This window comes from Patagioenas fasciata, chromosome 20 (assembly GCF_037038585.1).
Source record: "Patagioenas fasciata isolate bPatFas1 chromosome 20, bPatFas1.hap1, whole genome shotgun sequence".
NCBI lineage: Eukaryota > Metazoa > Chordata > Aves > Columbiformes > Columbidae > Patagioenas > Patagioenas fasciata.
Window position 1 is genome coordinate 6058524 of NC_092539.1, and position 14454 is coordinate 6072977.

The 14454-nt window shown below is 47.7% G+C and overlaps 1 protein-coding gene across 2 annotated transcripts in view; it reads left to right on the top strand.

Annotated features, from left to right (window-relative positions):
- The window catches only part of LOC136110308 (uncharacterized), a 148075-nt gene that overhangs the window by 81956 nt on the left and 51665 nt on the right, over positions 1 to 14454 (top strand). For both annotated transcript variants that reach the window (XM_071817459.1, XM_071817458.1), the window contains 4 exons: positions 7076 to 7129; positions 9988 to 10041; positions 10848 to 10901; positions 14338 to 14391. In XM_071817459.1, the coding sequence (XP_071673560.1) occupies positions 7076 to 7129; positions 9988 to 10041; positions 10848 to 10901; positions 14338 to 14391 (216 nt within the window). The remainder of the gene's footprint in view (positions 1 to 7075; positions 7130 to 9987; positions 10042 to 10847; positions 10902 to 14337; positions 14392 to 14454) is intronic.

The following is a 14454-nucleotide window of genomic DNA, read 5'->3' on the forward strand; positions in this document are numbered from 1 at the left end:
GTAGTACAGCATGTATGGCCAGCTTGGTTGGGAAAGAGATCACACATTTCTGTGTATTGCTCTTATCCCTGAAAGGGCAATTTTCAGGCTTTGCCTGTGTAGGTTTTAAGGGTAGGATCCTCTGCTTTGGACACTGTGCTGCTTTGACTCCCACTGTGGAGCAGAGGAGACGGCAACTGGAGAAACTGGGCCCTGTGGAAGAGAGGCGCTGAGCCACATTGTGTTGTACTGCAAGAGAGAATGTTCTGCTGAGGTAACAGGGGACATGCATCATCCCTGAAGGCTTCAGGGGAACCACAGGCATCAAGGAAAAAGAAACAATTGTTCCCATGTCTCTATGATTGAAACCAACCAAATTCTCCACCACCAACCCTGAAATTGCAGCTGCGGAGCCTCCAACATGTTCTGTGTGTTCCTATGCGACCACACCAAGCTGGCAGCAGCTGCTGGCCCTGGCAAAGAGGGTGTTGCTGCTCAGCATAGCTTTCCTCCCCAGCACTTTCTTTACCAAATGGTCAGCAGGTTGGCTTGGTTTGGCTTGGTTTGGCTTGGTTTGGCTTGGTTTGGTTTGGCATGGTTAGGCTCACCAGCCTCTCTGGCTCTTCTTTCCCCTGTGTGCAACAGGTGGGTGTTGCTTCTTCCATGATTTTCTGACCAAGCAAGTCCAAAAAACAAGGTGGATCCTTTTCAGTACCAGCAATCTGATAAGTGTCAGTATTCATCAAGGATATTTACTTCTGCTTGGAAATTAGAGCCATTTCTATATTGTGGGTAACAATTTACTCCATGAAGAGCAACAACTGAAGAAGCAAACTTGTTCCACACATCTGCGTTCTAACTGCAGCTTGATCAGATTCTGCACAATCTCAGGCAGCGCTTTCCAGTGCTCCGTGCCTCAGTTTCCCTTCTGTGGAAGGTGCGAGACAGCTCTGAACAGGGCTTAGCACAACGTCTCCTGTTCTCAGGTGACACCTATGGAGGCTGTTGTATTACAGTTAAAATGAATATTTAGAAGTGCTTTGTGATCTGTAGCAAGAAGTTGCCCTTGAAGGACAAAACATCATTAGGATTATTATTCTTTAACGTCCCTCAGGACTGACCTTGGATGAAAACTGTAGGCACTGTTCACCAGAAAGAAAACACAGCTGGCCTCCGCTGACACGGAACCCAGTGCAGTGGTGTGAAAGCTGCCTGTATTATTCTTAGTCAATTAGTCTCTGTCTAGAAATATCACCCAGAAAGATTTTCCATTTCCTTACCAGTCAAGTCATTAGAACAAAAATGTCGCACCAGATTAGTGAGAAATAACCTCCTTTCCCATCACACCTTGACTGAACAACGCTGGAGTGTTGGGTTTTCATTCCTCCCTCCACCTCAGCTTCAGCATTTGGTGTTGGGGCTGGGTTGGTTTTTTTGCAGAGCTCTGAGAGTTTGGGCTACCAAGGCACTAAAAGACACCTTCACCTCACCCTGTATTCTGTTGTGGAGGCCTCGATGTTTTCTGTTCCATAGGCACAATAGACGTTGTCAAACTTTTCCAGCTTGCTTGCTTATGGTTCCCTCTGAGTGGAAGCCTCAATATAACAGCATGAGAAAAGATCCACCATCCATCTCGTTGGAGCCCTCTTCGCTTTTGTAGGGACATCTGTTTAGGCAAACATGGGAGTTTCTGTAAGACTTCCAGTGACACTTGAGCTCTCATTGGAAAAACAAGGTTTTAAGCCACAGGGCAGTCCCTGATGTGTTGTTTTTCCATCGCAAGGACACTGACTCGGGAAGTTCATTCATAAGATGCTTGTTGTCTTCATGTGCTGGAAGGACTCCAGCTGCTGGGCTCCCCTGTACCCTGGAAATGTGTGATTTAACCCTTCCTTGCCAGTAGCTGGAAGCAGAAGAATATGAAGAAGAACAGGCCCAGGCCACCAGCCTTCCTATTCCAGAGCTGGGAATGCAGAGCAGAAAGAAGTCACCAGGATGCCCATGTTGAAGTTCAGGCAGCTCTGCGGAAGCAGTAGCACCCTGCAGCAGACAGGATAGCAAACTGTGGAATGGCAAACGCATGGGTCCCCCAGCTTTGTTCTAGAGACTGAAAATATCAGTGCTGGAAGAGGCTAAGGCTGATCTACATCCTTAACAGGAACGAGGAGGTCCTGTCATGGCAGGAACAGCTTTTTGAATCCCTCTTGCTGTCCCAGAAGTGATAGCCCTTTTCACTCGCAGGGTGATGGTGGGGTCAGCCACGCACCCATTGCACCGGGCTGGGATGGGCAGTCGCTCCACAGCCCCTTGTGGGCATCTCTTCCCTCAAGGGAGAAGCATGTTGTCCTTAAACCTTGACACAGGCACTGTTCTAAAGTAATTTGTCAAAGGAAACCAATGCCACCATTGTCTCCCTACTATATTTTCCTTGTGGTGTTCTCACAAAGGAGGGATGTGCTGTGGTGTCAGTTTTGCAGGTGGGGTCCGACACGTGGAAACATGGATTGACTCAGCTGCGGTCAGATGTGTCACTGAGAACCGAGCGGGGAATTGCACCAGCGTTTCCCACATCTTAGAGCAGCAGCACCTTTCCCAGTGCATTTACCTTCCCCTCCAGAGCATCTTTCTGAGCTGCAGATCTCTCATTCAGGGCTTTACGGGCGCTGTGGTGTGTGCAGCCCCACTGACCTGACCAGGTGCTTTGCAGCGTGTCCCCCTTTCCATCCTTCACTCCCCCAAGGGCACCTGGAACCCAACGGAGCCCCAGGCTCCGGTGCACAGTGGGTTAAGCCCCATGGTTTTTCTTTGCGGGTCAGAGCGTCCTCCCTTTAAACTGTGATATTTACTGTTTTACTTTCCCTTTCTTTCATCTGAATGGGAGGATTGTGCATTTACTCCCTCCCGTCCTTTGTCCCTGGTTTGTTTTGTTTTGAGTTCTAGCGAACCAGTAACACAGAAAGGCCATGATCGGTTCCTGCTGGGAGCGACTGGCGGTCCCGTCCCTGGGAGACCCTGCTCACGCTGGGCTCGCCTTTCGGTTGTTTCTCTCAAATGGGCTATGATTTATGCAGGGCTTCATTGCTGACTTGCTCTCCGTTGATGCAGCCAAGAGGGGGGGCTTAATTATGACAGGGCCGGACAATAAATGGGGAAAGCCAGACAGGAGTTAGGAATTACAACCCGCCAGTCCCCCCCCTTTTCCTTCCCCTCAAGCCCCCAGCAACTTTTTAACAATCTCCATCCTTTTTCCGCCATGCCCTTGGCTGGGGAACACAGCAGACTGAATCATGAGCGACATGCTGAACTCCCCGTCTAATATAAATGTTTTACATTCTTTCCTGTATACTGTGGCCCTTTATCCGGGCAGCCACCGCTGCTGGGACTTCACGTGCATCATTACACACACTGCCTGGAGTCGTGTTTGATGCGGGGCTTCTTGTCAACCCTGAGAACCTGGGAAAAAGATGTTACGCTGCAGCCATTTCAGCGTAATGGCCACAATCCATTCTGCTTTGATTTCATATTTGCCACTGGTGGCTTTTCTGCTGCTTAAAACTTAAATCTTTTGCTGCTTGTGTTCCCTTTAGTGTCTGTCCCATTTTGGCCAGTGAAGAATACTGTTACCCAATCTCCCCTAGTTGTTTCATATAATCCCAATAATTTACGGAGATTTATTTTGCCTAGACATAGCTATCTCCATTTGTGTCTGTTTGCAGACACAGCAACATTAGTTCATTTAGCCCAGCGCAGACAGGGTTGGCTGCAAATGCTCCAGAGCTCCTGTGCTGGAAGCCTGGGCACATCGCAGGGTCCCTGCTCTGCATCTCGCTTCGGTCCCTGTTCTACCATGGTGACACCATGGGATGCTCCTCTTGCTGGGGACGTGGGGAGCAGTGACATCTTCCCTTGAGCAGGAACACGATGTACCAGCGCAGACAGAATTTACTCTGGTTCAGGGTGTCTGCCTGTACCCCACTTGCGCTGGCAGTGCCAGCAGGTTTCTGCACAAGCTGTGACAACAAATGGCACATGTGACAGCGAAAGGGACCTCAGGGTGTGTTGGGTTTGGGGGCTGCTTGGCAAGTTGCAATCCATGCTCTGCAAACCATCTGTAGAGCAGCACCAGGTTGGCTGGGAAGCACAGCCCGTGTGCCTTGCTTCATGACCCAGATTCCTTAGAGACTTTTTAGAATCATAGACTCACTTTGGATAGAAAAGACCTTTAAGGTCATCGAGTCCAACCCTTAACCTAACACTGTCAAGTCCACCCCTCACCCATGTCCCTGAGAACCTCATCTGTGTGTCTTTTAAACACCTGATTGGGACCTGGTGCTGCTGTGGACACTGTATCAGAAGATTAACATTCAAGCCTGGGTTTGCATGTGCAATACCCCTCAGAAGTGAAACAATCTTATTCTGAATGGTAACAACATCTGCTGCAAGAGCAGGGATCTCTTCTTCTGCAGGGACTGACCGAAGTAACCCAGAAACATCTTCAGGGGAGCATCTTCCCAGGGAGAGAGAGTTCTGCAGTTCTTCTGAGAAATTGGAAGTGAAAGGACAGATTTTTTCTTTTCATTATCTTATTTTTGCCTAGCAAAGCATTTCCTGGTTTTATCTCATTGCTTTGCTATTCTCTCCTCTGCCTTAAGATTTGCCTTTTTCATGGCCTTGGGCTACTGGAAGACTTCAGTAACTGGATACAGTTATCAGCTACGCATCTGCACTTGTGTCTAATTGAAAGGATAATTGATTCAGTGGTTTTCAGCGATGCCACCCAGTGGCAACCTTGCTTATGCAAATATTGCAAATTTGCCTGCTCCCCCTTTGGTTCCTGCCTTGGGCAACCTGCTCCGAGTCCAGCACTTTGCTCTCGTGTGTCTTGTCCACGCAGCCCAGCCCCAATGGCACATTAGTGAACTGGAAATGCATCAGCTTCGGACACAGCAAAGACCATTCCAGTGCTGATGTCAGGAGGACTGGTGACAGTGAGCACCTGGTAATATAGTAGAGCTTTCCCGGTAGTAGCTGTTGTCTTGTTAATCAATATTTCCACTGTGGCACAGTGGCCTGCTGGTCTCCTGGGACATCAGCTCTGGAGGAATTTCTAATGCGAGCATCTGACTCCAGGCTCCGACATACCCGCCGAGCTCTTTGCTTTCTCTCATGAGTTTTTCCCAAACACTTTTTACCTGGTTGCTGCTCCTGTGTCAGAGTGTGACAAGGGCTCTATGGCTCCTGATCAGACAATGTGGCTGCTCTATGCAAGAGGTGAATCCAGCTGAGCATCAGAATGAGAGGTGCGTCGCTGAGCCCATCAGCATTCCTTGGTGAGGAGTTCCTGTCTCCAATGATGTTTGAAGGATGGTATTTGGTTGTACCACATCAGGAACGTTAATGCTTGAAGTCTCTTCATGCTTGGAATAATTGTCAGAAGTTATTCCCTCTAAAAGTCATTGGAGAGTGACCCACATTGTGTTTTATGTCTCTGAATGGGTCTGCTGAGCCTCACACGCGGGAACAGCAGTAAGGCTGGTTATTTTGTGCTAGGGCTTTACATTGTGAGCGTGACCTCATGGAGAGAGGCTTCCGGTGGCAGGAGGAACGGTACAACCTGTGAGCAGCTGCTCTCTGGGTGCCGGATGCTCCTCTGTATCTGGTATCATTTCCACTGTCAGTGCACAGACGGGAACAGAGCCACCGCGATGCTCACGCTGCAGAACGCACGTCGAAGAACCGCGTACATGTCAGGCCAGCTGGGAACCAAGAAAGCAAAGAAGCAGGAGTACGGACAGGAAACTTTTGCTTCTTTTCTCGCTGTTTCCCAAGAAAGGAGATTTCAGGTTGAAAAGCTCTCCCCTTTCTGAGACCACACTCCAGAAGTTGCCTTGCTCTAGGGTAGCTCTTTTCCCCGCTGTGTTAGTTCATGCTCAATGTTTTCTTTAGTGTGCAATTCAAAAACCTCCTTGATGTTGAAGTGAAAAGGTGAGATGTATTTGCATAGAGGAACTTCACCACTTATTACAAGGATTTCAAATTACTCTAAAAAAGAGGAAGAGAAACACAATACCACTGGAGGATCCACCTCCTGTCTCTGACTTGCTCGGCAGTCAGACAGTTGCCAAAAATCAAACAAGTTGGGACACGGCTCCATTTGACTCGATCCGTGCCAACCATGGGCAGGTTGTGAAGTGTTTCGACAGGAGATGAATCCCTTTAGTTACAGACTCATTGGAGGAGCTAAATATAGCTATCTATCTCCCAATGACCCGTGCTGGGACTAGGGACAAGGCCATGAGAACCACGCAGTGAGACGGCGAGCGCCTGCCGTGGCAGGGGGGACGGTCCCTTGCATCTGAAGTTGGTAGGGAGGCTGCTGTGTTTTAATTCTTGGGAATCTTAGCTTGAGATTGCGTTTGTTTTCATCTTCTTAATTAAAAGCAGTTCTGTTTGTTTCTTCCTTACCCCAAACGTTAAATTTTGACAAATCCTCAGCTTAGGCTGTTCTTTTTTTTCCCAAGATAGATAGTTTCTGGGTAGTGTGGTAGGTCTGCTGCCCTGCTGGCCCCTCTGCCTCTGTCCTCAGACCTTTCTTTCCTACTGACATCCCAACAGCGTAAATCCAGGTCATTATTAGTTTGCACAAGGGTTTGAGGCAGCTGAGATTAACCCAGGGCAGTCTACCCAGCGCAGCAGTTAAAACGATGGCAGCTCCCAGACTGTGCAACCCAGGAGCTCTCGCCGTCGATGCTCTTGGTGAAGCTGCGCTGACGTTTTGGGAAATGCTTGCAAAACAAAAGCCACACTGTGGACTCGGCCTCGCTACGAAACATGCTTAACTCATCCCTGATACTGTGTGTTGTGGCTCTTGCGGATCCTCGTGCTGCCGCTCCAGCTGGCGCCTAAAGCAGAACCAGCTGTGGAGTGAGACATTCCCATGGCCGGGAGTAACTCTGTCCGCTCTGGTAGCCAGTAGGAATTACTGAGCGGGATGTGAAGGATGCTCTGCTGTTCCAACCAGTAAGGTGGACCAAAGATATGGTTTACTTTCCCAGCAAATAAAACTGAGATTAATTGTGTGTTTTTCTTTCCTCAGGGTCTGATGGGTTTCATTGGTCCGGTGGGGGAGCCTGGAATAGTGGGAGAAAAGGTAAGGTTGCTTGCAACAAATGGGTTGTTTTAACTTTTGCATATTGTAGAGATTCAAGTTGTTGTGTCAGTGCAACACCCAGCTGGGAATGCAGCACGTCCAGGGTGTCGGAGCTTGTCTTGGGCCAGGCAAAAATCATCCATTTCACATTTAAGAGTTAACATGCGCTTACCCTCCAAGGACATGCTGTCAAATATCCTCTGAAAATTTAAGGTTTATTCGTTCACAATCTGCCAGAAAACTCGCATTTAACAGTCAGTTCTGTTTTTTCTGGGAATGAGGGACCCATCAGTCCTGTGTTCCTGGTCAAGGGAGGAGTCCAAGGAGTTCAGGTTACAGACAGATTTGTGCAGAGATGTGCTCCCAAACCCGTGCTGACCAGAGCTGATCCTGCACTGAACAGGGGGGCCCAGCAAATTCTCGGGTGCAAGAGAAGGTATGTGAGAGTGCAGCCGCCCATCCCAGCAAAGGCTGGTCCAAATACGTCCCATTTTATTTGACGAGGACCATCTGGTCTGACTGCCCCTGTGGTTGCTTTGGGCATGCTATTAAGGGCTGGTGCCCTCTTGTGTACAGTACAGATACATGCTGCTTTCAGGAAGAAAAAATGGCTTTACTTTTCATAAAAATGTAAAGGGACATTAATTTGTTTTCTATCAGAGTGTAAAATTTTATTCAGGGGTAGCTTCTAAAGACAGATCATCTACGTATGTCATTCACTCTATCTCAATTACAGACTGCTGGTTTTCATTGATGATTTAATTACTCACAGTCCAGCCATGAAGATAGTAAAGAACATAAAACGATGCGTTCTGCACATCAGTTCTCTCTTTCACTTTTATCACTTCAAGCCCTGTCCTCTGGGTAATGATGTCAAGCCTCTGTGATAGTTACACTGTGTTCGCTGCAAATGCCTTTTATTGCTGGTGTGCAGCCTTTGGAAAGCCCGCTGCACTGGATGGTCTCTGGTGGGGCAGTAGCAGAAGCAGGCTCAGTCCAAGCTGTCAAGGCACAAAAGAGGTAAAAAGGAAGGATGTGTTGTGGGATGCGTTCTACAGAAGGAAAACAGAGGATTAAGGAGTCTGTGATGTGTCCAAGGTGGTCGAACAGAAAATTGGTGCCTGAGTGAGCTGCCTCAACGGCAGCTGCAGCCCTGAATTAAATGAGCAATAAGGGGTTTTCCATGCAGGAGATATGGGAAGATCATTTTCCCACTCCAGCAAATTCACATCTGGCCCTACAACTTCTGTGCCAGCGCCTTGACCCCATGAGCTGTCCTCGTCTTGCAGATCAATTCTGTAACTTGATGACATTACCTTGGTGTCCAGGCAAACCTGGGCTGTCCTTTGAAAACCTGCCCTAGGAGATCCTCAGCACAGCTGTGGTTTCTATCAGGCTTCTTCTCTACCAGGACAAACTCACAGATGACAGAAGTAACTGCCATCAAATCAAAACTGCAACGAGGCCTCCAGTTGGCATAGCATCCTACAGCTTACTGTGCTCTCGTGAGCTAAATGAAGTGGGAAACATGCTTTCATTAGACATAGCTGAGTCAGCAATCTCTATCCTGAGAGCTGCAAAACTTAAGACTGAAGCCAGTAAATCCAAAGATTATCAAAGAGAACAATACAGTTAATACATACCTAATAAAATCCATGCGTTCGGGGGGGGAAAAATCCTTACGTTGGTTTACAAGGGCCAACTGGTGACAACACAAACTCTGGGGTTTGTTTTTAATAAGCTGCTTAGAGCTGAAAAAAATGTTTCCCCTTACACTTTAGCTGTTGGAAGGTAGGTCAGATTTTGGGCGTAAACTACTTGGCAGCATTTGCTACCTCCTCCTTCCTCATCCGCCCAAGCACACAAACACAACACACCTCATTCCCGGTGCGTTACCGGGGCTGCGAGGGAGAGTACAGGCGGTCTGGGTGGGAATTGCCACCATCTCCAAAGGGAAGCAGCCAGCATCCCGTCCCTAGAGCCATGTCTTGGACTCGTCCTTGTGTCATGGGTTGTGGTGATGCTCATGGACGCTCACACCTCCTCTCCCGTTCTTGCCTGAACTGTAGGGCCACAGGTGTACTCAGGGGAACTGAGATGTTCTGCATGTGGGGATAAGTAAGACTTCGGGAATTAGTGATTTTTCGGTACATAGATTTTCTTAATGACAAATGGTAGCTTGTTTTGAAAGGGCTGATATCTTTAGGGTGGGCTGTGGAGGAATCTGGCTCTGAACCCAATGTAGGTCTCCAAGTTGTTGTCACTTGCACCGTGGTCTCAGTATGAGCTACAGGACAGGGAGCCCTCCCAAAACACCTACTGTCTCTTGAAAACACCAGCTGTCTATCCCAGGCAGCATCTCTGGTTTTGTCCAACTTGGTTCCCTGCTCTCAGCAGGGCCTCATCACCACTGCTTTCAAATCCATGCATCTCTAAACACCAGAACATGTAGGGATTGTGGTACTGCAGGGCAGAGAGGGATGTCATGCCCTGGGTGAGAAGGGCTAGAGATCTCCTGGGATCCAGCTCTGGCACCATCTGGAGTTGAAGGTGGTCTGGAGTGCATTGTTTGTTTCTTGTTCCTCGGTGGTTTGATGTCAATAGTGAAGTCTCTTCTCTGGGATATGGGGGATTAGATAATTCTTGCTGTAGTCCTTTAACTCCTCTGATGAGATGGATGCTTGAAAGAGGGTGATGATTATTCTGTACTCAAGCCTTTCTGGTAGAAATCTGATGGCATAGACTGCAATTTGTGGATCTTTAAATTGTTCTGTTGCTCTAGATCCCCATTGCTGCCAGCTCAGAGTGCTTGTCAGCAAAAGTCCTCACTCTTCCCCATGTACCTGTGTCTCTCCTAGGGCGACCGTGGCTCAGTGGGACCCCCAGGCCCTCCAGGAGTCAAGGGGGCGATGGTAAGGAGTAAGTCTGCATTCTCTCGCTCTTGCTGCTGCCTCTCTCTCTGTGTCCCAGCAAAGGACGCAGCTTCTCCCGATCTTTTGATTGTGTGAGAATAGCTACAAATTCTTCCTGGCTCTGTGGGAATGAGAATTTAAGTGACTGAGGTATAACTTCTCCCCAGCACTCATGTTCAGCACTTGCCCATTCAGAGGGTTTCAACACGTGTTCTGCAGCTCCATCAGCTGAGGACCTGTTGTGTCAAGCAGAGATAACCACGAGCTACAAAGCTACAGCACCAGCAGGACTGTCTGACTCCCGACATCCTGGCTGCTGAATGGACAGGATCTGGGAGCAGGGATTTCTAAACTGCTGTGTTCACATCCCACCAAGCTGGAGATGTGGGGCTGCTTGGGCGGTGCGCTCGTGGTGTTTTGCTGTGCCATGCACCCTGCCATTTGGGGATCCTCATTTAGCAGAGGGGACCTCAGCAAGATCTCGTTCTTGCTCTGACACTGATGTCCTATGTACTATAATGCAAGACCCAAAGATTTTTAAAGTAATTCAGCTCATTTTCTTTTGGGCTGCTCAGAAAATACAGCTGCTTATATTGCCAGCAGAGATGGAGCTGGGCTTTTACAACCTGGCCTTCTCCATCTGCCACTGAGCAATTTTACCCTGACAAATAACAAGTAAAAAGTACCTGCCTGACCTTACAAGCAACAAATGATGCCTTTTTTTCCTATCTTCCCACATGGAGGAAGAAGGGAAGAGCAGATCCTGGGAATTCACACCAGTTGTGTTGTTCTTCCTTTTCTTTTAGGGGCACCCAGGGACACCAGGAGGAGTGGGTTTTCCTGGGATCCCTGGACCAACAGTAAGTAAAGGCTGTCATCACCTTGTAATTAATACTGCATGCCAAAAATCACCATCCTGTGTCCTGGGCATTCATGGGCTGAGTCAAGCAACTCTGTCCCAGTTAGCTTGAGTTTGATAAAAACAAGAGAAATGGGGAAAGGGATGGGGTATGGGTGAGAGCAGCATGGAAGGAGATGCTAAAAAAAAAAAAATAGTGCTTAATTCAAACTTTTGTAGCCCATTTCCCCAATGAGGGATCCAAACTCATAATCCAGCCCCAATCTTTTAGCAGGACCAAGCTCAAGGTGTTATTGCAAGGCCCTCTGTTTCTGCTAGGCACTATTGGCAGTATGGTGATCACATCACACAATACAGCAACTGCATCTTCTGCTGACTGCATCCCTTAGTGACTACATGGTGCCTTTCCAGAGCCCCTCGCTGGAGTGAGCAGAGCAGCTGCCCCAGATGTGCCCCCCATCTGGACGTGCTCATTTGGTACATGTGCAGCTGTGGCTGGAGCGTGCAATTGGTGTGGAGGTAGATTTTAGCGTGGCTCCAGTTTCCCACAGCTGTTGTTTAAACAGAGCTCCAGCTCTCCCAGTAGCACGAATCCCGCTGCGTGTCGTGTGCTGGAACCAACAGAAAGGCAGCTCTGAGGGGGTACAGAGAATGGATTTTGCTCAGTGTGTGAATTCCCACAGCGTTGTTAATTGGGAGGAAGATCACAGTAGTGAAATGCCCAAGCAGTGCCAAAGGTTTGGCCTCCAAATCGGTGGCAGCTCTGCCCATCGCAGGGAGCTTGGGGATGCTCTGAGCCCCCAGCTGCTGCCTGGGGAGAGATTTCACAGCTGCAAGTCAGTGGAGGTGAGGGAAAGAGGAGATCTGAGATCAAGTGGCACCTCAGGGTGACCTATCCCTATCTGATACGATGATACAATGTCCCTATGATAGGACAAGGGCTGACAGACATAAAGAAGACATTTTTTACACTGAGGGTGGTGAGAGCCTGGGCCAGGTTGCCCAGAGAGGTGGTGGATGAACCATCCCTGGAGACATCCCAGGCCAGGCTGGACAGGGCTCTGAGCAACCTGAGCTGGTGAAGATGTCCCTGCTCATGGCAGGGGGTTGGAACAGATGAACTTTGATGGTCCCTTCCAGCCCAAACCTTTTGATGAAAAGCAGCAACGTGACCCTGGCCAGGCCCTCACAATACAAGGAACATGATGCAGCCCCAGCAGTGAGCTGCTCTGTGGTCCCTCAGGGCTGCACTTGCTGTTAACACAAGTCTACGAGGCAGCTGGATGTCTCTAGATGTCCCTTTTTTAGCAACTTTCACAGGATGTTATCTGCTGCATGACCTGGGGATGGCTGGAGCACCAGGCAGTCCCCCTGCTTACCCCGTGCTGTGGGCTCTGGGGAGGACGGCAGCTCCCACTCCTGACGCACTATCTAGTGCACCACTAACTAGTATTATAAGTTTAGTTAAGACTGAGTTATGTCTTACTTCACTGGGGCTTGATGACAACAGTGTGAGTTGAGGCACCAGCTCTGACTGGAGATGACAAAATGTCTCTGCAGAGCTCTGGGACGTGACCGTCCCCAGGTCCTTCCGTTTCCCTCAGTTCCCTGTTGTCCTGCAGGCAAATAACTAACAAGTTCATCCAAGCAAAATGTTTCCTACAAGACTGCATGTTAAAAAGTCATAATTCAATAAGTTAAACTTCCCCACAAAGCCAGTAAATCAAATAATCCTCTAATATCAAATCCCCACTCATCAACTCCAGCTGTTTCTGCCTGTTTCTCCACCAAATATTCATTATCTGCTTTTCAAGCCAGACCTGAGGCATGCTGTTGTTGTTTGTCCTAAACTCTTAAAATCTCTTTGATTAAGCTGTCCGGTGAGCCTTAGCAGCTCTGATGGCTGATTAATTGAATAGCGGGTGATTGGGAATGGGGAGCAACAGCATAGTCCGTTGTAGGAAGCTCTGCCCTTAACTTCAGCTCACTGAGGCTTGTGAATTCCTTTTCCTTCTATCCGCTCACTATCATGCTACGTCTTTTGTGTTCATTTTTGAAAATGATGTATACAAATAGGTATTTTAAAGGTCACTCGTCTCCTAAACAGTTCCTTGAAATTGCCAGCATGGTATCTAGTTGCTCCCTGAACATTTTGACATCACAACGAATGTTTCTGTGCTTGTATTTTCACAAGCTCTTCGGGATAGGCTGAGACTTCCAGGAGGATATTCCAAATACCAATGAAGAATGTCATTTCAGTGTGTGTTTATCATAAAAATCTCTATAAAACAGGCATCTGACACATCTACTGCTTGTCCATGCCAGTCGCTACTGACCTCACTAGCAAAACTGAGATTTACTGTGCTTACAAATATAGTTACAGTCAACTAACTTTTCCATCTTGAAGGAGAACAGCTAAGCACTTGTATTCTGGATTTACATGCCATGCAGAAAGATACCTCTGTTCCAGAAGCAAAATCTTTCTCAGTGGCAGTGGTACAAGCAGTAGGAAGATCACAGTCCAATTTTGTTCTGATTCTTGGTGGAGTTTGTGGCGTTGACAGTTGGTAAAAGCTATTAATATATAAATAGCAAACACTTGATGTGGAATGTTTGAGAGAGCGGGAATGGAATGTGTCATTTTGAGGTTTTCTGACTGACTTTAAATATGGGGTTTTAAAGTTATAATACAGAAATAAATCCTGTTAATAGAACACATCCTTTAATTTTTGACATTGATAAACGTCGTAAGAGAAGAAAAGTTGTTTCTTTCTCTTCTTCTGCATTTCCTGTGTGCACATTAATGAATCAAGTGTGTACAAATCCAGGTCGAAAGAAAACCTGAAACCTTTCTGTAAGTGTAAGAACAACAGGATCATCTGCAACACCAACAGCCCAGATGAAATCAGCATCTGTCTGCCAGTATGAATATTTATACTGCACCAACAGGGCAACAGATACTTGAAGATAAAATCAGTATTTGGCTGAAAAGGTCAGACTTGGATACCTAAGATGAGGTGTCTGATTTTATATTTGAACAACTGAAAAACAGATCCTGGTTATTATTATTTTTGTAGAGATACTGTGCAGCAGCTGCTTTTAATAGCTTCGGAGGGAATTGTAGATGTTCAGCTTCTCTTCACATCACACCACTTACACAGACAACAGGCTGCAGATACTTAAGCATATAAACCTCAGCCAGGATCCTTGGCCTCAATGTTCGTAATCCAAAGACAATCAGGGAGGTTTTTTTTAAAAAGACCATTTATAGTCAAGTAAATATGGTCATGTCTTTGGCAAGAGTTTAATAAACCAACCTGCTGGACAAGGGGCTGTGTCTGAGGGTCTTGCAGATCACGTACAGATGTGGGGTCTTACCAACAGCTGCTGCCTTCCTCATCCTCCATCTTCATTTTGTTTCCTTTTTCCCCTTCCAGGGTCCAGCAGGAGCCCGTGGTGCACCAGGGATAAGAGGGATGAAGGGCCGCAGGGTAAGCACTCTCCACGAGCTTTTATCCGTCTTCTCTTTCAGCCATTGGAAAAGCGATCTGGTG